Source organism: Centroberyx affinis, unplaced genomic scaffold (assembly GCF_046629955.1).
Source record: "Centroberyx affinis isolate AG114_WGS23_722 - 3 ecotype Tasmania unplaced genomic scaffold, CSIRO-AGI_Caff_v1 ptg006031l_1, whole genome shotgun sequence".
NCBI lineage: Eukaryota > Metazoa > Chordata > Actinopteri > Beryciformes > Berycidae > Centroberyx > Centroberyx affinis.
The window spans coordinates 127810-151676 of NW_027283067.1; the positions used below are offsets into that span (position 1 = coordinate 127810).

The following is a 23867-nucleotide window of genomic DNA, read 5'->3' on the forward strand; positions in this document are numbered from 1 at the left end:
GGTGAATGAGCAACTCCTCTCCTCATTCAACAACCACTGTGAGAACGGCGTTTAACCGCTCTGTGACCGGCAGTAGGAAACAGCGGTTGCACGGCTCCCAGGTGTGAATGTGTGTTAATGTGTGAACGTGAAGCAAAGCGGTGGTGAAAAAGCATGCATGCTCAGCAAAACCCTTCCCCCGATAAACACAGGTTAAAAAAAGATAGCTGATGGATGGATCAAAGGCAGAGAGAAAGGACTCACACTCGGGCCGGCGCACCAAACCAACACCAGCTTCCCATTAAAATTCAAACAGGGCAAACCAAGGGTATAGAAACTAATACATAATGATTGGGTTCGTGGAGTGTGTATGTGTGTATGTGTGTGCGTGTTTGTGTATGAGTGTGTGTAGTCAGCGGAGAAACAAAACATTGAAAGATTCCGCTTTTCCATTACACAGGATGCAACATTTCTTAATTAGTTTGTTGATGAATGTAGCCTTTTGTGCTCATTGGACGAAAAATGGGGTGACCTATGCATGAATAAGCCCAAATCACCTTGAATTAGCTCCATACCTAACAATGTGTGTGTGTGTGTGTGTGTGTGTGTGTGTGTGTGTGTGTGTGTGTAAAAGACGGAAAATTAAAGGTGCAGCTTAGCTTGTGAGACAAATGCTGTTATCAGGGTTGAGGTGACACGTGTGTATGTGTGTGTGTGTGTGTGTGTGTGTGGATCACAATTCTGATATGTTTCATTGGGGAATAATTCACTTTATTCACCTTTGCCAGATTTGGTTTACGTCATACTTGTGGTGGGAAACACAACCTGTAATTTAGAAAAGCAGATGTACACAGAGGCAGACTCAACCAGCCTTTGGACAAAGAATTTAAAATATAAACCAAAATTAACCTTCGATATTGTTGAGGGATGAGTTCCCATTCCACAGCTACATCAACTGAATTAAAGGGAACATCATGATGTTGATCCATCTTAGTTGATGTTAGCAGTCAGCTACACCATGTTGTTAACTCCATATTTATCTCCAAATAACGTTGATGTCTTCTGAGTGGCGTTTTCTATATTTCCCCAACATATGAATGAAGCAAATTATGCCTGATGTGTCCGCAGTCCGCATCAAGATAGGCATGTTGGCGGCAACGAGCTGAAATTGCACTTTACTCATTCTACACACTGGGTGTGTCTGTGTGTGAAGTGTTTACTCATTAGTGAAGGGTTTGAAATTGAGGCCTTCATCTGGTAGGAAAATGCAAATGTGCTGCAGAGAAACAGAAATGTATGTGCTGGCAAATAACCCCGGCTGCAGGGACAGGCTGAGTGAAGACCGTCCCGGCCCCTCGGTGCGCCTGTGTTTATCTGTTGGTTTATGTGTGGGTTGCAGGCAGGGCCCCTGCTGAGAGGAAAGATGTTGTAAACTAGACACCATGGATAATGTATTGCAGAGGGTGTCACTTAATGCGTCCCGAGCGAATACGCATAAACATACACACACAGACACGGATGTCAGGACACAAACAGAGACAGGTGTGAGACAAGAGAAACAAATAAAAACGCAGCAGTGAACATATGTGAACATGCTATGCAGACATACAGAACATGTTGCCGTTACATGCAGAGGCTAGGAGAGATAAAACAATCTATGCAGGTATGAACAGGCCAGCACACACACACACACACACACACTCTGCACTCAGATAACATTTGTGTCAAACAATAACAAACTCACTGTTGTAATTTGAAAGGCCATATACCACTACAGGGCCCAGTCAGTTATAAAGTCTCATCAGAAAGGAAAAGGAGGGCAGCCAGGCCACAGGACACCTTACTCCAGCAGCCATAATTACAGTACAAATCACACTGCTCTCTTCCTCCCATGTCATCTGAAATAGTGGATTAAGAGCAAAACCAGGTTTTTGAAGCTCGGCCATCTCCGGAGCTTTTCTCCCCGGTCAGTGTGCGTGTGCGAGAGCGTACGTGTCTGTGTGTGCGCCGCCTTATCTCATCTGAACCATCCACCTCTCACACAGGCTCCCAGTCGATTTTTTACTCTCCAAGCCAGGGATGTCGGCTTACGGGCCCCGAAACTGGGTCATCCGCAGGGACTTGGTGGAAAAAAAGGGCTGGACACCGGCTGCAAAGCTGCCTGGACCGCGGACAGGTAAGGGAGAAAGGGATAGAGGAATCGGAGGGAGGGAGGAGGGGAGAGGCGAGTGGAAAGGTCAGGACAGAACAGCGCTGCCCTGTTGCTGGGGGAGATATTTTTGGACAGCGCGGCGGGGTCGCAGCGCCAGGCTGTCAGCCTCTGCGCTCGTCTGGTTGTGGGGGCCGCAGCCAAGGCAGAGGCAGGAGAGCCTCAAGGTCACGGCCTCCACCTCTCCTGTTGACAGAAAGAGAGAGAGAGAGAGGGATGGAAGGAGGAGGGAGGGGCGGAAAGGTCAGAGGGAGCCGGACGCCGCCGCCACGCGTTGCTGCCGTGACGGGTCTAAATAAAAACCGACTCCATTCCTCCCGAGCGAAGCCGCGAGCGCGCACACACACACACACACACACACACACACACACATATACACGCAGGGCAGCTTTCGGGTCAAGATGGAACAAGACGGGGCTGCTGGGTACACACTCTCGTTTCGGAGGCGAGTGACAGGTCAGGAGTGTCACCTGTCCACTGGGGCCTCTGGTGGGAAACGCGATATCACTCCAAGGCTGACCCAGATAGCCTGTCAGAGCTTACAGCTGTGTGAGGAGCGGATATCAGGTGGACGGGAAATTTGATAATCCATTACAGTTCCATTACAGCGCTACAGAAGTCAAAGTCAGTGTTTGTAATTAGCTACGCGTGACTTTGCTTATTTATTTATTTCACAGCTCCCATTTCCACTGATATTATCTCAGGTAATTAATTGGTAAGAAATAACACTCTGGCAATGTGTCAGCTACGCACCAACAAAGAGCTACTTAAATGATTCATTTATCTGTATTTCTGTGGTTCAAGTAATGAGAGGTTTATGAAAACAAAAAGAGTAATTTATACTTCAAGAAAACAACAACACGAAAAAGATTAAATGTGTTTGTTTAAACATTTTATTGCTATGTAAAATTAAAAATCTCATACCTCCAATGAAAAAGTACTACTCTTAAATAACAAAAAAAAAACATCAGGCAAAATAAAAATATTTGGCGTTGTGAATCGACGTTCAGTATATGGGGAGAACACACCTTTAATTTTTTTTGCAGTTTTAGCACGGAATTGCCGCTATACCTATTAGTCAGAATTGTTGTTATAAAATGTACAGTGTAATGTATAATCTGTTGGCACACTACCACCTTTAAAAGTCTAACCAGTAGTATTTGATCTCATGGGGTAGTAAACAGAGCACAGTCTATCTAAACATATAACACTTCGTTCTCCCTATTAACATTTAAATACTTTATGTAACGGAGGTCCTACGGTAATTCATGACATAATAACCTTAATTAAAACCCAATTGAACACATTAAGTAGATGCGCTGAATGCTGGCACATGTCTGTTTGCCCTGGCACTTGTACCTGCAGTAAAAGGGGGGGAAACAGGACGCAGCTGCTAAAACAAGGTATGGCTGCTCGTCCCAGGCAAAGCACCGCAGTCACAATACAGTAAATCTGGGCAGACGACGTGCAAAGTATGTCCCTCCTCCCCCGCCGTAAACTCACATCCGTCAACGTGCCGTACAATCCATAGGTGATGCAACACATTCGTGAACTTAAGACCACAAATCTAAAAATGAAGTGTCTCTTTTCTGAGAGTGCAGCCAATAAAAAAGACACAATAATTAATGACAACACAAAAATTCAAGTATTTTCCGTACGCGGTTGCTCTGCCTAGTGACTACGTCTGGATGGGGGGGCTAAAATCTATGCATGCAAAAACTACCGTAACGTACACCCCACTGGGCGGTGTCTTATATTCCCTTTCTGTGACGTACTGCAAAGTGCATAAACAGGATGCTCTCTGAGACTTAAGTTTGGCTCTTTACGCTGTGGCGTCAAAGTCGAGTCGCTCACTGAGAAGCAAAGAGGCTTGGCTTACTACATTGACATTCTAAACATTGTGTTGCTCAATAGTGCTGCACTTAATATCACACAGGTAAAACATTAAGCTAGCGTTCAAAAGTTAAACGTTTTTAAGTTTCCAGGCACCACCTCTCTACTGTACTTTGGACTGCAAAAACTAGAACATAAAGTGACTGTTAAAACATTTATAAACATAAAACCTCTGTTATAAGTTATGAAATAAATTAAATACAGACAGCGGCAAAGTAATTGATCATAGCCAGCAAAAATAAGCCTTTTGTTGTTTTTTTGTTTTTTTTACATCCGCTTTCTCAAAGAAGGGATAGCTTTGTTGATATCATTCCATATCTGCATTCTGCATCAGCATTCACTGCATTCATGGAATACCTTACAAAATAAATAAGTACATAAATAAATAATCCTTGCATTGTTTAGTATTTGTTATTCTTTCCCTTTACAGTACCATGACTTGTAACTGTACAGTGAGCAGGTATATTACAGCGGTTACAATGAGAGAGAGAGAGAGGGGGTAAACCCATTGTCTGATATTAACGGGGCTAAAGTTAGGGATCAAGGGTACCGGCGGTGTGCTGGTCTGGGCGGAGCTGGTCTAGGCAGGGCAGGGCCAAACTAAACTAAGCCCAACAAGACTCTTTATCTATCCCATATGGTCTGGCCTTTTTTGGTGTACCGCAGGGGCTTTGGCCAAGGTCCAGGCTCCATCCTGTGTCCAATACTGCCCCGTGCACAGATCCAAACCGGAATTGCTGGGACTGGAGGTTGGCTGGGTGAAGGTTAAGGGTGGCTGAGGTCAAAAGGTGAGGTGTCAGAAGCCAGGGTTGCCACGGTGACCTCAGAACTGGCCCATCCTGGCGGCAAAGAGGCTGCGGGAGCGCGGCATGGCCGAGGAGACGCGGCCAAAGCTGGACGAAGGCCACTTCATGATGAACTGGGAGGTCACTGGCAGCAGATACCTGGACAGACGGACAAGAGAGAGGGATGGAGGGATGAGGGGAAAGGATGAACATAATGAGGGGATTAGATATGCAAAAGTCAGAGTTTAGCGGTCAGGGCGCATTAACCCTCGGCACAGTAATCACATTACCCCTGCTTTTAAAATGAAAATGCTGTGTGAACACTACCAGTTATGGTCAGCTCACATTTGCATATTGCAATTTTAACGATGGCCAAGTGAGTTAAAGATCTTATAATTCCCAACCAAAAAAAAATAAAATATGGCCAGTGTCTGTGTAATTATAATAGGATTTGCTCACATTATTTGTCCCTCTGTCAATCTGGAGGCTTAAAAGTTGAGATCCATATGATATGAAGTATTTTATATAATGCACAAATTGTCAATTTATACATAGCGGTATCAATTAGAGTCCTGTTTGACGAGCAATAAGCAATATTTATCTGCTTGTAGAGTAATAATTTATCGGCCTCATACTGGACAGATCGAAGATGAATTTCTTTCAGAACAATGAAGTTTCTTAGCGCAAGCTGAATTGAACTTTGACCTTTTAAACTTTTGGTATCATGAACAGAAAATCCTCACCTATCATTCCGCGGCATAGACGTCAGTACCTTTCTAAGACTTTTCTATGACACCTTCCACCGAGACAGAGCAGTGAGGCAGCTCCTGCTAACAGCGTTCCAGTACCTGAGAATGAGACCAGCGTCAGGTTGAGATAGAGTCAGGAGGGGCTGAACCCAGCGCCTAGCTTCCTTGGTTACTGGGTATGAGTCAGATGTGGTTGTCAGAGCAATGTCAGATGAGATGATCAAATCCTGGATAAAGTTAATTCCAAGTTTGGGTCTGGGTTACACTTGAAGTTATGCATTAGATGTTAGGTCTTGTTTAGTAGACATGAGACGGGGCATTTTGAGCTCTTCAAGATTGATCAGTTGGAACAATGACTTACATTATGAGCTTTTCCAGCACAACATACTTTTCCATACTGTGTGATTATCTGTGACCTGATTGCCACATCCACAATTCCGATCTTTGCTAATAAAAATCTACGCATACACCATTAGTCAAACGAGTACAATGGTCAAAAGAAATAGTCCCTGTGGAAACGTTAAAGATGTGACAATCTAATCAAAAGGCAGCCACTGGGGCTGAGGATTACAGTGTGTGAAAATAATATCTTCTTTTAAGCTGGTGGGGAGATAGCACACTTTTCCCTGACAGCCCTCTTTCCTTGTGAAATAGCTCTTGGACAAATTAGCTGAGCAGCTTCTTCTAAAGTCGACCGGAAAGAAAAAAAGCCTGTCGCTAAGGGCATCCGCTTCAACACAGCCCCAGACCCAGGAGAGTTAGGAGGGATTCAAATTAACTTCATTTAGTTCAACGAGAATGTCCTTGAAACAGCTTCAAGTGGGCCGTGGGTACTTGTCGAACACATCTTCTTCGGCTGTGGCTGAACTTGGCGAACAAGGGCACAGTCCAGCACCTCTTCTGAAACTCCACTGCTCAAGCCTTACAGAACAGAAGGGCAGGATGAGCTCTGCCATGACTAGCACACACTAAATATAGTCATTGTTTTTCTGAGCTGTTAGCATTTGCAGCTGTTACACAGCTTAAAGTGCAGTCTCAGAGACATTTAGTGATTGAGTGTCATAATTTTGTGTCACCATTGGATTCATCCCATCTACATTGCTTATGTTTCTCTTCCCCTCTCTCTAGTTTATTCCATTCCATCACCCTCTTTTATGAGATTCACCAAAACCATCTGTTGGTTGGGATTCTGTTCTTGGTTTTTGCAGAGTGATTTCTCCTCTCTCCCCTCCATTTCCATAAGGTTTTCACTGAAAACCCAGGCCCAACCATGGAAATGGCGAGCGAAAAAAATGAAAATCAAATATTGAATGCATGCATTGGGGGCTGAGTGTGTTCTTCAGAGCTCCTCTGCTATTCACTTTGAGAATATTGTGCTCGTAGAAGGAATCATGTGGGGGAGGTGGGGGGCTCCTCACGTCCGAGCGGCCGCTGTCTCTGCAGGCTATATTTAATTAGACCCTGCTTCGACATCTTCCAGGTTCTTCCTCCTTTTGATCATGAAGAAGATCTTGGCAACAACGTGCATGCTTGAAAGCCAGGGGGAAGCCTCTGCATGGGCTTCTGCTTCCCTTCAAACCATTAGTTGACAGAGAGAGAGAGAGAGAGAAAGAGACTCCCTCGCTTCATTCGTTACATGCAAAACTCAGCACTACATACACAGTCCACTACTGTTCCTACTGACAGGCGAAGTCGATGCCACTCCTGCGTCCTCTATCGAGACACAGCTGCCACAGCGAATTAGCAGGAGGACAGACACAACAAAGTACCATGACTAAGGATGGAGGGGGAGATCGCTGCGATAGCTGACGCAATCAGAAACCGAGTGGCATACAGAGGCTTCAAGGTTATCTGCAGCCCACATTCAGCCAAACACCCCAATTAACCCTAATTATCGCCACACTTTTCAGACAGATGAAAGTTAACAGGATCTGAAACTTTTGTCATTATGGGAAAATTGTCTTTGGTTAGTGACAGTTTTTCCAGGCTTAGCGCAAAAGTCATTAGTGGCCGTTTGGCTAGTTCCTCTCGTCTGCCCACACAGACTGAAGGACTTCGCTAAGACCCATGAGGCTATTAACACACCTGATCAAGGCACTCCAGCGAGGAAGGATGCTTGAACAAGAGCGGGCAGGTGTGGTCAACAATGGAGACCCCCAAGATCCCAGCTCTCACACCCACTCTGACGTGCGCCAAAGGCTGCCAAGAGCTGTGCGAGTGTGTGTATGTGTGCGTGTATGCACAAGTGACTGCGAATTATTAATTAACTGGGGCTGAATTTGCCTGAGTATATGATCTCTGATTTCAGTGTGTGTATTGGAAGAAAGTTGTGGGCAGTAAAAAGGAGATGAAGTAGTCAGAAGGTGGGAGTCGCTGAAACTGGGCTAGTCGGGTTTCCATTCAAGCATTATTTCGCTAATTGTGATTTATCAAATTAGAATGCTAAATGGAAATGGCAAAATTTGATAAAATTTCCTCAATGTCACAAAAAAGGTTTTGCATTCACTTGAAGTGGAATTTATTGTTGTTGAAGTTATGCAGTGAATGGCAATGAAAACACATTAGTCAAATAATGATGGAGGCTTGGCATGATGAATGGTTCAAGCTCATTGCACAACAGTTCAAAAGTAGCTTTTGACAATCTGAAATTTTGTCTGGAAACTATCTGTCCACCACGGCCTTCCAGAAATGTCACACCTGTTGTCGCTCCCATGTATAAGATGCCCATTATGGTTGCAGGGTGGCTAATAGTTGGTACATTAAAATATTGCCAAGTGCATTTTGTTGTTTTCATCGTTGGATGAAACAACTTGTCCAATACTAATCAATTCTTGAAATACACTCCATTTTTCAGGTGAATGTGTTTTTTCTGACATTCAGGAAGCCTATTTATTTGCTTCAACACAGATGATTAAAGCTTACTAAATTCACATTTTATTTTATGCAACATTTCAGAAGTTTGCATAAAACTCGCTTAAGAGTTGGATGGAAACGTAGCTTGTGAGAAACAGCTCTAGGTGAGCTGAGTGTCAGTCACTGAGGCGGGCGGATGATGCTTGCATAACAGGCACATGACACGCGTGCGTGCACACACGTGTGCACACACACCTACACACTCACACACATACACACAAGTTACCCTCCCATACAAAGCTTATGCGACCAATGAGAAAATAATCCTAATTGCTTCTCGACTATCTGAGGACAAAGGAGTGGTGGCGGGGTTGCCACTCTACTCATGGCGTTCCCTGCATGCCTGATGGAGAGATGAACCTTTTATGTTGTGAAACTGCAAACCACACGGTGCAAGGGGAACCATTTTATGTCTTCTTGTGACAAGAAGAGAGCGCTCCTGTGTAGCTCAGCGAGTTGATCATGGCACTGACGCTGTGCAGGTGAGGGGTTCACTTCCCACTGGGGCCACTCATACTAAAAATGTATGCAATCAGTCTACTGTAAGGCGCTTTGGATAAAAGCATCAACTGAAAGGCATACGTTATGTGGCAGCAGAGCGATTGGCTGGTGATGTACAGCAAGTTAACCAAATGGTTGTGGTGTTGACAAGCAATGCTCCAAACAGTCTCAATATGCTTCCTTCACCTGTCTCCTTTCCTTCAAATTCATTATGCACATTATGGACTAAATTGCAAATATCAATGTTGTTGAAACCCATCCCATTCTTATATCAACAATCCCTTATTTGAATGTTAGTGAGGGAAAGGAGAGGAGGTCATGCTAGACTGTTGGTTGTGCAGCCAAAGTGACGATCGTTAAGCAGGTGGGACCAAGCCATAGGCATGGCTGTGAGGGAGGTGAGAGCAGCAGGAAGCGGTGAATGGGGGGGGGGGGTGCTGGAAGGCGGGGGGTTTAGCAGAACTAAACCAAGCAGAGACCTGCGTCGAGGGGCGAAGTGACGGAGGAAGAAGAGGAAGAAGAAGCGGCAGCAGCAGCAGCAGCAGAGGTGGAGCCATGGGCAGAGGCTGGTCCAGCAGCCAATGGTTCGCTTTTTTACACAGACATATATAGACACACAGAGGGAAATAAGGAGAAACAGACCAATGCACGCTTAAATGGAGTCGCAAGGATACCTCCTATAAAAATATGGATACACCAGTGTATAATGTTCATGCATGCTCGAGTCACTAAATCCCATTCCAGTTATATCTTTAAATCCTCACATAAACGACTAATGAATTCTTACGCTCTGTGCACTTAAATCCATCCTCAAAACAATTTGGCTAAAGATAAAACGATCAAAGGCAAAGACGTCAGATTAGTCGAAACATTTGTAGCTCTGCAACTGTAAGCCTATAGTATAAACACAAACCCCCTCCAATTTTTTTTTTTTTTCAGTGGAGGTTTTTATAGGCGCAAAGTGATAGCCTGTTAAAATATGCGTAAGAGTTATGAATCATGTAAAGCGAGGCCCCGGGAAAAAAGGAGCTCTCTCTCTCGTAAGGTCATTTGCAGCACAGGCTCATCTGGGCTCTAATTGAATTAAGCAGGCCTCGAGGGGCCCCGGGCTAACCTGAGCGCTAATCTGTGGGCCATTATTTCCTGTTAACAGCACTCTCTATCCCTCTCCCCCCACACCCCCCCACACCCCCGTCCGCCAGCCCAAAGCATATGTGCCTTAAAAGTTCACTCACTCCAAACCTTAGCTGCTGTCTCCTGCGGGGATCGACCTTAAAAATAGAATGTAGCTTTTTTTTTTTAAAGGGTTAGGTATTTTGAAGATGATGTTTCGAAGGCTCCACGAAGGAGGGAGGCAAAAAAAGTTTTCTGAGAAAGGTCCAGTGTTGATAGTTGCGTAAAGTTTAAAATTAAAGTTTATATGTTTGTGTGTGTGCATGTGTGTTTGTGCACATGTTCGAATGCTGGGTAGAAAAAACAACCTTCCATACATTCCAGTGTTTAAGAATATAGCCTGCATTGTCCACTTCATATGGATACAGTTTATTTCAGTGTTTTTCTAAAGTGACAGTTAGTCAGTGGTTCATATTGCCTTAACAAACTCAACCTTTCAACCACTTTCCTTTTGGAACGAAACTCTATCAATCAGAAAAAAAAAGACACCACACTAAAGGTTCCTAACAAGTCTGCCTTTAAGCTTGAGGAGGTTTGAATACTGCTCATAAGCTTTGCTGCATGTAATTCCCTCCCATTGCCTTCTGGGATTTTCTGCCATTCTCTACAGTTTACATTTACGTTTAAGGCATTTGGATGATGCTCTCGTCCAGAGCGGTTCAGGGCCTCGCTCAACGACACTGACAGGATATACGGCCGCAACCTGCGACCTTACCAACACGGGATTGTCTCTTGAACCGCTAGGACACCCAGCCACCCTACTGTACAGCCTACTATCTGGAGAAGCAGAAACACTATAAAAAATAATCTTCCAAAAATAAATAAGTCGGCGGATATTGGACGTGGCAGGGTTGGGTGTCCCTCCTCCTCACCTGGTGTCGTCCCATTCGGGGCTGAGTCCGGTCAGCGAGCCGCGGGACTCGGAGACAAACTTGTAGACGACCAGCAGGCAGTCGCGGCACAGCTGGACCAGCCGGCGGCAGCACTGCAGCTCCTGGGGCGACACCACCTCGCTGCTCTTACTGAAGATGGTCTCCCACGAAGAACTGGAGAACAGAGGAGAACACACACACACACACACACACACACACACAGAGTCATTTACAGTTAACAGTTACACATCGCATTGTATATTAACCCATGTACGCAAGTATTGGAGAGAGAAACGTGTACAGAGGCGAATATACACATGCATGATGCACGCAAACGCAGAGCACATGGGACCGTGTGCGCTAATGCGATACACAGACACACACACACACACACACACACACACACACGACAGGCACACAGGAAGACAGACAGAAACACAGAGAGGAAGGATGAAACAAATCCAAGTACAGTTAACCCTCTTTACAACCCCGGACATACCCCTGACTGTGAGAGAGCTTCAACAACTGAGACACAGAACCCCGGGGGGTACGTTTGATGTCTCCCCCCTTTCACTCCTTGGGAGGCGGGGGGTGCTTTCTCTGAAAGGGTTCAAAACTGTGTGTGTTTCCATCTCTCCCTCTAAGTCTTTTTCAAAGCCTGTTGAATTCGGCGCCCACAATAGCCGCCAGGGCGTTTGATTGTTGTTAAGTCCCTTAGATAAAATATCAAACAAGAGAGAGAGAGGAGCAGGGGGGTTGCACTCGGATTTGGAGTGTGCTTTTTGAGGTGCACCGCTTCACTGTCGCCGCGTGACACCGGGGCCCCCTGCGGGGTTCATCCCTGTAGGGGCCGTGGCCTGCCGTGGGGAGGGGTTGGCCGACGGGCTAGCCAGCTAGCTGGTTCATCCAGGGCAGGCTGTGATCAGACAAAAGCAGCATGGGGCGCAGCGTGCTGGGGGTAGCGATGTGTCGGCTAGGCTAGGCTAGGCTAATCCCCCCTCGGGCCACAGCGGCCCCCGACTCCCCTCAAAGGGAAAATCTGGCCATTCGATCATCGAGCCGTAATCTTTCCTCTCCTTTTTTTTTACGATGTCTCATTTTCTACCCCTCTCACATCCTCTTTTTCTCTGTTACCGAGTCCCTCAATTTCTCTCCCTCGCCTTATCATTCCCTTCATCTCTATCACTCACTCTCTCCCTTTCTCACTCTCTCTCAATTACCGCCGCTACGGAAGCAAGGGAAGAGGGAAATGGAGAGTTGTGGGCAGCGACTACAGTTAAACCCTCTGAGCCCTCTGTGGCGGGGGAGACACGGCCGCCGAACAACTGAACTGTAAAGAACACGGAGAGAGGAAGGCGCAACAAGGTCGCACCTTCATCAGAGATGAGATGAAAAGCTGCCAGCACAGCAGCTGTCTGTATGTGTGTGTCGGGGTGTGTGAGTTTTTGTGTGAGTGTGTGGTGTGTCTGTGTGAGGGCACAAATGTGTGTCTTTGAAGTAATAAATGTGTGGGAACCACTCGGTGCATTTGAAAATGTGTCGCCCTGTGTGTGTGTGTGTGTGTGTGTGTGTGTGTGTGTGTGTGTGTGCGTACGCATGTGTGTGTGTAAGTGTATATGTGCGTGTGTGTGTCTTTGTGTCTTTGAAGGAAGACAAATAAATCTATGAAACCAATGTTTGGGAACCAGTCAGTGCATTTGAATATTTTGTGTGTGTGTGTGTATGTGTGTGTGTGGGGCATGTACGCTGTTCATAAGGTTCTATAGGGACACAATCAAGTGGAATGACTCATCTTGTGGAAAGCCACTTTCTGACACTTCAAAAAAGAAGAAAAAAAAAAAAACTAAAAAAAGGAACCACAAGAAAACTTCAAAGTGTCAGATAACAAACCAAAGTAAGGGTAGTAGGAGGCCTTCTATCGCCTTTTTCCTCCTTCCATCCCTCCCCTTTCCCTTTTTTTTTTTCCCTCTCATCTGATCAACAGCCAAGATCTGTGGCCTTATTTTGCACCCTGTCTCCTCAACAGAGAACCATGTTGCTTTCATCCCCGAGAGCTTTTAGAAAAGATGAGTGCAGCGGGGTCTGGTCGGTCTGGTCGGTCTGCCTCTGTCTGCCTGCTGCCGTCGCTTCCCCAGCCGTATATAATAAAGGCTAAATGCCCCCACTGTCACTCAAACACGTATAGCGACAAATGCTGGGCGTGGGGATATGGGAAGATTGCGTGGTGCGTGAACTTCTTGTTGTGAAGACGAAAGAAAGATTGGTGTTATGGAAGGCACCGAGTGGAAATTGGGCTGGGTGTGATCACACGTGTTTGTGTTGATTCTGAAGAAAGACTTCTTTCAGCTGCCATGAACATGTCAATTTAATCAGACTTCTTATACATTTTGCTAATCAAATTCCACTTCTCAATGACTCCATGATATATGGTGCAATTGTCAATGTTTTAATGTCATTTTTTGTTGAAAAGCTGTCTCTAGTTCTTGCTTTGGCTAGATTATTACTTAAGGTTTCATCAGGTTGTCATCAGGAAACTTGTACAGTATAATTAGTATTAAGGTTGTTATTTACTGTTTACTGTTTATCTGTCGCCAATTCTGCTGATTGTGATGATTTCACTACTTTACTGATGATTTAGATGGTGTTGAATAGGTACACATTTCATGACTGAATTTTGAAGCATGAAATACGGAAGTGGTGGCAGCAGCAATTCCTCTAACGTCCGCTAGGTGCTGGCTCCAAAAAGACACCAAACCCGGCCCAACTGCAAGTCAATGGGACCACAACCCAACTTCTCGACAAAAATATAAAGTCAATACATTTTTTCGACAAGAGGTTATCCTCTCAGTGGCTATTTTCGCTTCTTCTAATGTGTGCCCCTATGGTCATTTTCAAAATAATTGTGTCATTAACGGGATATAACGGATATAAAACTGGGTTGACTTCCTAGTGATTGACAGGTCGCCTATTACGGGCCAATACTAAGCGGCGCTGTGGCTCTGTGGCAAACCCGAATTCCACCCTCGGCCTCGCTTTGGCTGCTCTGGCTCCAAAAAATGTCACGGTGGCGACCGTAAACACAATCTCCAAGCTTCAAAACAGCCCTTCAGAAGCCAATGGGTGACGTCACACTCACTACGTCCATCTTTTTTTACAGTCTATGCATGAAACTCATTTAAAAATACATTTTAAAAAAATGCAATTTGAAATGACAGCAGGTATATTTCCATCCACAGCCCAGCCCCTGTCCACCACCTGCCTCCCAGCCCCTGTCCACCGCCCTGCCCAGGCTGGCTGGCCTACCCGGTGTTGGAGAAGCAGTTCCACAGGCCCTGTCCGTGGCTCCACAGCAGCCGGTTGAAGACGCGGTTGAAGAGGCGGTAGAGGTGCAGGGTCTCCACGTCCGGCTCCCTCCAGATCCGCTGCAGCGCCGAGCGCACGTTGGTACGTACGATGTCCAACACCTGAACAACAGAGAAAGAGAATGGAAGAGAGAGAAAGAAAGAAAGAAAGAGAGAGAGAGAGAGAGAGAGAGGGGGAGAGAGCACACCAAAGGTTCAAATCATGCCTGTCAGAATGAGTGCAATGCTGCGAGACCAAGGCGACTGCATTTTTAAATGAATATGCGTGAGGTGGAATTTGTTCCAACTGGAAGATTTCTCCCATTTTATTACCTAGCTTTTATATCTTGAGGTTAGCAGCCATGGAGGCTAATGCATTCGCTCAGGAACAGAGGAGAGGGCAAGCATGCGTTTATGAGCTATGCATACACAGGTGCACACACACACACAAACACATAGATATATGCACATACACGCACACACAAACACTTTTTTCATTGGAACACGGTATGCACAAAACACAATCATTTGCTCCCACCTCATGCATTACGTGCGCTGATGATGAGTGTTTATGTCTGCTTTGTGTGTGTGTGTGTGTGTGTGTAGGGGGGGCTGGGGGGGGGGGGGGGATGGAGGCTGTGTTAGAGGCAGGACAGGAAGTGTTAGGGCCGACAGTGGAGAGCCAGAGCAGAGGACTAATTGCCACGCCGACGTCAGTCTGTCAGAGAGGGTGTCAGAAGTTCCCGGGCGGTCTGAGGACCCCTGCGCCAGCCTTCCATCTTCCATCTTCCCCTTTTTCGTTTCCCCATCCCCTCCCCACCTCACTCCCTGCTCAGAGTGCCGTGGCTCTTCTGCCTTTGATTCCTCGCTCCTCATTACTGACGTGTCTGTCAGACTGTGTGTGTGTGTATGTGTATGCGCGTTGTGTGTGCGCATTTGTGATACGAAGAGGCAAGATTTCTCTACAGTGATATGAGTTGTAACAGGCAAGTGTGACACACATACACACACACACACACGCAGACACACTGGTAGTTGAGTAAACACACACACACATATTTTTTGGTATGGTAATGAGATGGCAGAGCGTTGGGCGCTACATTCCTGACCTCTGCCTGCTGCTCATTAGGCTGCCCCACTCCAAATAAAACATCAGCTCGCACCGCCACAGCCCACAACATAGCTGAGCACAGTCGTGCAGAAAGGAACGGCTGAGAGATCACATCATTACTGACACGCCTACTGGATGCCATTTCACGTCTGCTCCCCTTTTCGGTTTTGTTTACATCCTATTTGGTGTCTGTATCTCTCACTCCGTCTGACATAGTAATGATTTTCATGCTTCTTTTAGTTGTATTTGCTGTAACGTTTGATTTTTGGATTATTTTTGCATTTTAAAACTTGTTCAAAATAGTTCAAAGGATTAGATAGGAGCAGTGACATTTTGTCACATTCACCAATGTTTGCATCGTCTATTCTGTGAAGGGGGCCGGCGAGGGTAGAGGCAGGCGGATTATATATTTGAAGTGGAATTCAGCCCATTTTTAAGGCTGTCCAAATTGACATATGCAAAAATTTTAAAAAATTGCGTGGCTACAATGTCTCAGTACCTCACTGCTGTTAATTAGAAAGGCATTAATAAGTAAGACTCACCTTCCGTTGCTTGGTAGAGTCCAACTTCACCAGCCAATAGGAGGCCACCTTTGGTTTATGGTATTTCCAGTTGTCGAGGATCTGAGGAAGAAAAGCCAGAGTGAAAAAAGTGGAAAAAAAATCGTTTTGAGCATGCACCAAATTTACAATTCACCAAATGGGACATGTGCTTGTATTCCTTAAGAAGAGTTACAAGCAAGCGAAAGATTAAGAAGCATTTCAAAGGAATCATTTCAAACTAAAAAAAGAACGTTGCAATTCCCAACAATTTCATCCCCCTCCGATTCGCGCATGTCTCTCTCTCTCTCTCTCTCTCTCTTTCTCCCTCTTTCTCTTTTTCCTCCATTTCATCTTTGTTTTCCAGCAATCGTCCAATGGAAACTGGGGTTGTATAGTTACTACAGTATTCTAATTGGCAGGCATCGTGTTGTGTGATTCAATTGCTGCCAGTGAGAAAAAAAAAATCAACAATAAAATCAACGGGTGGTGCTGCAGAGACGGCAAAGGGGGAAAGCGAATAGACCTTTTTATCGTGAGAGGTACTCTATAGAGGTTCCCCGTATACGTCACGCTACTCTATAGCGACCTGTCACTGCCTTGCCAGAGGTTACACTGGGGCATAATTTGACTTGAAGTGGTTGCTTTTCTTCCAGTATTTTAAAACTGAATGGATGTTTCAGAAAAAGAGAAAGAGAGGAAGAAGAAAACAAAGAGCTACTGTAGCGCTCATACCCAAAACCATGAACTCACCCGGCGCACCTTCTTTCACACTTTGTGCCGTATCTTTGCAGAGGAGGCGAATTTAAATGCAGCAGAACTGCGGGATAATGGTGAAATCGAGTGGTGATCTTTGTTACTTTAGCAGAAACTTACAGTATGTTTTGAGGGTGCGCATCAAAAATCCTCGGGGCATGTTTCGTTATGTTCAGATCCTGTGGTGGATATTCCCATGTGCTTGCTCCTAGTGCCAACATCACTGTGTACCTACAGGCACTGTTATTGTTGCCGTGTTGACTTAGGCTACATCTCCCCACTGGTGCACATAAACCTCTCACGCAGCATGCTAGATCCCCAGCAAACACTGCTCCCATTGGGAAGCTGTAGAGTAAACTTTACGTGTACACACACACACACACACACACACAAAATCCACAAGGATTTCGCAGATAGAGGGCTAAGGTGCACGGTAAACAGTTCTATTTTCCTTCGATGAAGTTACTTCTTTGGTATTATCTCTCGACAAGAACCGTTCGTACCTAGACTGGTGCTCCGCATGCTCATTTGTCACGTTTTTGTCATACATACATACACAAATTACCCTCAATTAAAGCACAACAAAAGCACTCCATACATTTCAACTTTCAGCAGTTCCAACCGTGCCAGAAAAAATATGCAGGTTTTGAGTGAAAAATAAAGCTGGCAATTACTCTGACACAAACACGTCATTAGCCCAATTAGCCTTCAACTTTAAATCACGGCAAACACAAAATGCCAAAGTGCCAGGTGAACACTCCCCCGTCTCCCGAGGCAAAGAACGAGCGCTACAGGTGCAGCCGCTCATCTGCGTTTCCATGGCGCTCTCATTAGGGTTCGTTAACACTACAGGTGTGGTGGTAATTGTCTTGCGCGACCCCGACACACCCAGACTACACACACACACACACACATACACACACCGAACGTAAGCACACAGAGAGAAGCCATACACACAAATATATAGCTCAGCAGACCCAGAGAGGAAGGAGGCACTGATTAATACAATGGAGCGGTGGGGAATAGCGCGGGGCTGCAGCCTGACCGACGGCTTGTCACCGGGGTCGACTGAAAGACAATGGGAGCCGAGCCAAAGCGGGCCGGCTATTGTGGAGGGAGACGACGAGGTCACTTTTAGTTAGGCTGCAGAGTGACCGCAGAGTGACCGCACCTGGCCGCAGCGGGGGCTCAGGGAATACAGCAGGACCAGTCGGCTGTTCAACACATTCACACACACACACACACACACACACACACACACACGCTTTCTCTTGCTTTGTTTCTCTGGGTCTGTCTGCCTTTTTCTTACTTTATTCCTCTCTGTTTCGTTCTTATTTTCTTTCTGCCTCGTTGATTCTGCCCGTTGCTTTCTCTACACACACACAAACGCACATAGGATCCGTATATGAAGTAATGCGCACACACACACACACACCCACATACACACACTCACACACACAAATAGTGCGCCCACCTCATCCAGCACGGCCTCAGCCTCCTCCTCGGTTTTGCCAGGGAACCGGATCCTCATGGCGGTGAGCGCAGCCAGGCTCTGTCGCACCAGCTCCGCCTCCTGCTCCTTACTCCTCAGGTTTAGCAACGGATCGCCCTATGAACACACACACACACAAACACAAACACACACACAACCACACAAACAAACACACATGTCGAGGAACACAGGTCAAACCCATCCGGTACACAGGTAAAAGAAAAGTTCCACTCAACACTACTGTATCATTTCACCACCACATCAGATCTGACGAGGCTGTTGTTCAATGCATACAGCATGTTATGAACAGACATGGGAGAAATGGAGGAGGCAAATCATTTTTTTATTTTTTTTTGCATTTATTTAAAACCTGCATGGAAGCCAGAGGGGTAGTTTTGAACATCAGGACAAAGCAGGCAATGTCTTTTCAAATACATACAAGTATACTAAATTGACTTAATTGCTTACTTTCTTGCGACTGCATTAACTTTGTGGCCTATATGGCAAACCCGTCCCATATGGCCCCTTTCAGAATATCTGAATTCAATGGACTTTATTGTATGTCACTGGCCTGTAACTTTTATGTATGTCTTGATGCTGCTTTCCTCACCAAGACTCCACTGAAGAAACATAAAGATTAAAAATAATGCAATGAGAAATTACCTGCAGATAAATTACATTAGAAGTGCAATAAAGGATATGAGCTCAAAAGTAAAAAAAAAAAAAAAGAAAAAACAGTGGTATTTTCCACTGGCAAAAGGGCATTACATGAATAATGTAGGCTAAGAAATTAACTTTCTTTTCAGAGGGCAGTTTTTGCCCCCTCAATCTGATTTTTAGGGGCATTTTGTTTCTTTTCGGGGGGGAGGCTCCCATGAATCAACTACGGAGGCCCACGGGGGACAGTAGTCGTATTCACGCGACTATTTGTCAACAAAAAAAATTTGAACAAGGTGAAATGCAAAAAAAGGGTACTTCTAATTATCGGGGGCATTTGTGTGTGTGTATTTGTGGCTTCACACAAATATGTCACCCAACTGTCAGAACACATGCTGTTTTTTTAATGTTTATGCCTAATTTACAAGCAAAACAAGCAAAAGACTTGCAACGGCAATGTTTTCTTATTCGGCAGATTAACCACAGTAGTGATGCGCTCACTGGTGAAATTATATCCGTATTTGCTGAGATTTGCTGGGCGTACTGATCGCCACATGTCTGTTAAAGACAAAACATGTGACAAAAAAAGTGTGCAAGCAGGTCTTGTTGAGGCAGTAAAGGTCAGGAAAAAATGCTTTTGGCAGTGTGTGTGTGTGTGTGTGTGTATGAGGGTACAAGCATACAATCATGTGCACTCTATGGCCTTTGTCAGTTGAAACGTTTTCCACTGAATTCAATTCTCGATGTTATAAAGTATTCCGTTCCATTTCATTTCATTCCACTTTATCCAAAGGTTACCAGCGTACGTTCTTCAGCTTGTAAAGGAGGAAAAGTGAATGGAGGAGGCAGGCGGAAAGCAACAGATGGCGACATAATAGGAGAGCATTGTCACGGGCTACAGTAGGCCCATACAGTGCTGAAGGAGCCGCTTAAAAGGTTCCAGTGGCCCTTGGTACTGTATATTCCAAAGGAGGAGAAAAGCACGCGGAAAAGAGAAAGATAAGTAAAGTGGAAGTATGTTGGCAGAGCAAGTAAATTTGTGTGTCAGAGTTGGGTCAAGTGGAATTTGGAAATCATTCTTGACGTTTACTTTAACCTGCTTGGAGTAGTAGATCAGCGGGGATTGACACACTGCACAATACACAGCCAGGAACTTGAGGCTAATTTGACAATCAAATTAGTGTACTTTTCCTGCGAGTGACAACTTTTCTGACACACTCTGAATTGTTGTGATGAGGTAAACCCCAGTGTGTGTGTGTGTGTGTGTGTGTGTGTGTGTGCGTATCTCACCATGTTAGAGTGGATGGTCCCCAGGCTGTTGCTGTGAGGCACACGGTGGGCGGAGCCACTGCGGCTCAGCGAATGGGAGCGCAGCGAGGCGGAGCTCGGCCTAACCAGGGGCGTGGCCAGGGGAACGGTGGGCGAGGGCTTGGCCGACGGCGCCCGTGCCTCGCTGGGCGACGACAGGGAGGCGATGGAGCGCGGGCAGGAGATGGAGCGTCTGATTGGGCCAGAGAGCGTGGGGGACGCGGAGGGGGCGGGGCTCGGTTTGAGCGGCTTGACTGGAGGTTTCCAGTGCACGCGACCTGCGGAGGGAGAGAGAGAGAGAGAGAGGGGGGAGGGAAAGGGGGGAAGAACGATTAAAGATTTGAAGTGGTGACCTACATAAAGCCCAGCCAATGAGAAGTCTTCATGTTTTTTTTTTTGCCTCTGCTCCCTCTCTTGCTGTCAGTTTTTCGATTTCTTTTCTTCTCTCTCTCTTTTTTTGCCTTGTCCCCGATCCCGTCTTCTTCTCCCAATCACTGTCAAGCTCTCCTCTCTGCTTTCCATCCATTGGCGGGTGGCTTTGGAAATGAAGTGCGGCATTAAAACTCCCATAGCCGCACTCTGGCACAGTGGCCTAGTGGCCCAGTGTGTGTGTGTGTGTGTGTGTGTACGTGTGCGTGCGTGCGTGTGTGTGTTATTAACGACTGCAGCATGTGTTTCAGTAGTCCGGCCTGGCTGCTCTCTTTGTGGGATGGATTAAAGAGCACAGACCCTCCAGCCGGTTGCTCTCTCTCTCACACACACCTACACACACCCACACACACTCACACAGACACACACACACACAAACACATGGAAAGTGTGGTTGAAAACCCACAATGAAACTCTCCATCACCCTTGAACCTCCTCCAGTTTGTCCACCAGCCAGTGCATTAGTGTGTGTGTGTGTGTGTGTGTGTTCATGTGTGCGGAGTGCATGTCCGAAATCAAGTGTGTACTTGTTTGAGTGCACACACTTGAATACACAAGTGTTTATATGTTCCTGTATGTGTGTGTGTGTGTGTGTGTGTGTGCGTGTGTGAGAGAGAGAGAGAGTGAGTGTGTGTGTGTGTGTGTGCGTGTGTGTGTGTGTGTGTGCGTGTGTGTGTGGCTGTCCCAGTGCCGAACCTTCCGAGGTTTGGCAGTTGCCAAATGAGCGCATTATGGGGCTTAGTACTAGCAGCCCCCTGGTGGCTTGGTACGGAGTAGGCCTTGGCAGTGCTGCTGTCTCTCGTGCACTCATGCACACACACACACACACACACACACACAGATAGAGAGTCCAAAAGTTGGGCCTAATGGCTTTGTCCCTCATTTTGTGGCAAATGGAAAAAGCTCATGCAAGTGTCGTCTCTTTTGAGCAGGAAAAGCCGCCGCGCCACAATGCGACGCGTGAACGCGTTCTTTCCGGCTCCAAGGTCGGCGCTGCGTCCGCTGTGAAAGGCGCCCTCTCACTTCACAGAGCTCAATGTGAGTCGACGCCTGCGACTTCTGCGAACACGGAAGAATACTTGAGACTTATCACTCTCGGTATGAAACACGGAATATTTCAGGAAGCTTTACTCAAGGAGCTTTCAAGGTAAACCACGAAAGGGCTCTTTTCTTTTTCCCTCTTGCTTTCAATCTGTTTCCCTTTTCCCTTTTCTCTCTATCTCTACTCTCTTCCCTCTTCTTCTCCGTTCTCCAAAATTGCACTTTTCAGGACCCTTTTCTTTTCCTCGAGTGCTTTCCGGCGCTTGACCGTGAGTCGTCATCAGACGATCAAGACCAAGACATTTGTGTGTGTGTGTGTGTGTGTGTGTGTGTGTGTCCGCAGCTGTGCCACTATAGCGCTCCTTTACTTAGGAACTGAGCAACAAAAGAGCCACACCCCTTGAGTCACAGTCTATGATCATCTTGCATAGACTTTAATTAAAATCCATGGATTTGGTCCCATTTTACCACATTAATTAGGCACGTAAATACTTGCGGGCCGATTAACATCTGTGATGTAGCCCCTACCATGCCACCACAACCTACCCTGCACTCCTTCTTAAGAGTGTGTGTGTGTGTGTGTGTGTGTGTGTGTGTGTGTGTGTGTGTGTGTGGGTGGGGGGGGGGGGGGCGGGAGAGTTACTGCAGGTACTGATCGAAGTAAAACTCTCAGCATTTGTATTTGAAAAAGTGTGTGTGCTGCATAACTATGAATACTTGTTTCAAAATGTGGATGTGTGGGTGGTGCTCATGGCGTACCTGGGGTGTGTGCCATGTGCTCACAGCATCATGGGATTGTGTCCAATTCCCAAACTGTATTGTTATACACTTCCCTCCCACTTCATCTCTCTCTCTGTCTCTCTCTGTCTCTCTCTGTCTATCTCTCTCTCTGTTGTCTTTCTTGTTCCTCTCTACTGCAGTCCAATAAAATGTGGAAATACCAAAACAATAATCTTAAAAATGCGTATACGTGTGCATAGGTGTGTGTACATTTGCAGATGTGAAACAAAGGTTTGTCTTAGCAATTAAGTCAACCCCTGTAATCATATGGAAGGCTGCAGCCTAGAAAGAGAGAGAGCAAGAGAGAGAAGAGCAAGAGGAAAATAGAACGAGAGAGAAAGTGAGGAGAAAGCAAATAAGCAAAAAAGAAAGTAAAAAAAGAAAGCAAGCAAGAAAGAAAGTAGGCAAGAAAGTAAACAAAAGAAACAAAGAAAGACTGAAGTAACTCAGTCAAGGAAAAGAGAGAGAGAGAGGGTCATGGAAAAAAGCTTTCTGTCAAATCCCCACACCCTCGGCTTCCTCATAAAGACATTCCTGGACACTTTTACACATCCTGCCTCTTTACCCGAGCGCTCGGCCGAGCTCTTCTCCTTGCTGTCCCCCAAGTCGTAGGAAACTTTCTTCTCCCTCTTCTCTCCTCCTCCTCCTCCTCCTCCCCCCGCTCTCCTCCTGTCCTCCTCCTCTTCGTCTGAGGAGGAGCAGGAGTTATCGGCGCTGCTGCCGCTGGTGAAGTCGGCCAGGTAGTCCGGTCGCTGCCGCCTCGGTGTCTGACCGCTCTCCGGCATGGATGACAGGGGCTGGCAGGGACACACACACACACACACACATACATATGCATAAGACACATATAAACACACACATCATACATAAGACACACACATACATATACATGAGACTAGAATGTAGAAATACACACAGGAGGCAGAGTTACATGCACAAACACAAGTCATATGAGACAAACGCATTCATGGGGGAGAGAGACATGAAAACACACACGCATACACACACACACATCCTTGGACTTCTATCCTTATGAGGACCTTCTATTCACTACATTCGTTCCCTAACCCTAACCTTACCCCTCACCACTACATTCCTAATCTTAACCCTTACCCTCTCCTAAACCTAATCCTAATTCTAACCTTAACCTTAAACCCTAAACTAGCCCCTTGAAGAAGTGAAGACCCTCCAAAATGACCTCATTTTGCAAAAATGTCCTCCCTCCGAAGGTCTAAAGCTCAAACTAGTTCTCACAAGGATAGAAGTACAATAACACACACACACACACACACACACATAAGAAGACAGTGAGATGATGTCAGCCCCCCCCTCAGCCTCT

At 46.0% G+C, this 23867-nt stretch overlaps 1 protein-coding gene across 1 annotated transcript in view; it reads right to left on the reverse strand.

Annotated features, from left to right (window-relative positions):
* Positions 1-4904: 4904 nt before the first annotated feature.
* Positions 4905-23867, reverse strand: part of ttll7 (tubulin tyrosine ligase-like family, member 7) — a 64718-nt gene continuing 45755 nt past the window's right edge. Inside the window, exons 14-22 of the mRNA XM_071512038.1 lie at positions 23094-23325; positions 20261-20556; positions 18296-18430; positions 16069-16149; positions 14378-14538; positions 11075-11248; positions 9509-9618; positions 5639-5714; positions 4905-5025 (exon numbers count right to left, since the gene is read on the reverse strand). Coding sequence (XP_071368139.1) covers positions 4905-5025; positions 5639-5714; positions 9509-9618; positions 11075-11248; positions 14378-14538; positions 16069-16149; positions 18296-18430; positions 20261-20556; positions 23094-23325 — 1386 coding nt within the window. The remainder of the gene's footprint in view (positions 5026-5638; positions 5715-9508; positions 9619-11074; positions 11249-14377; positions 14539-16068; positions 16150-18295; positions 18431-20260; positions 20557-23093; positions 23326-23867) is intronic.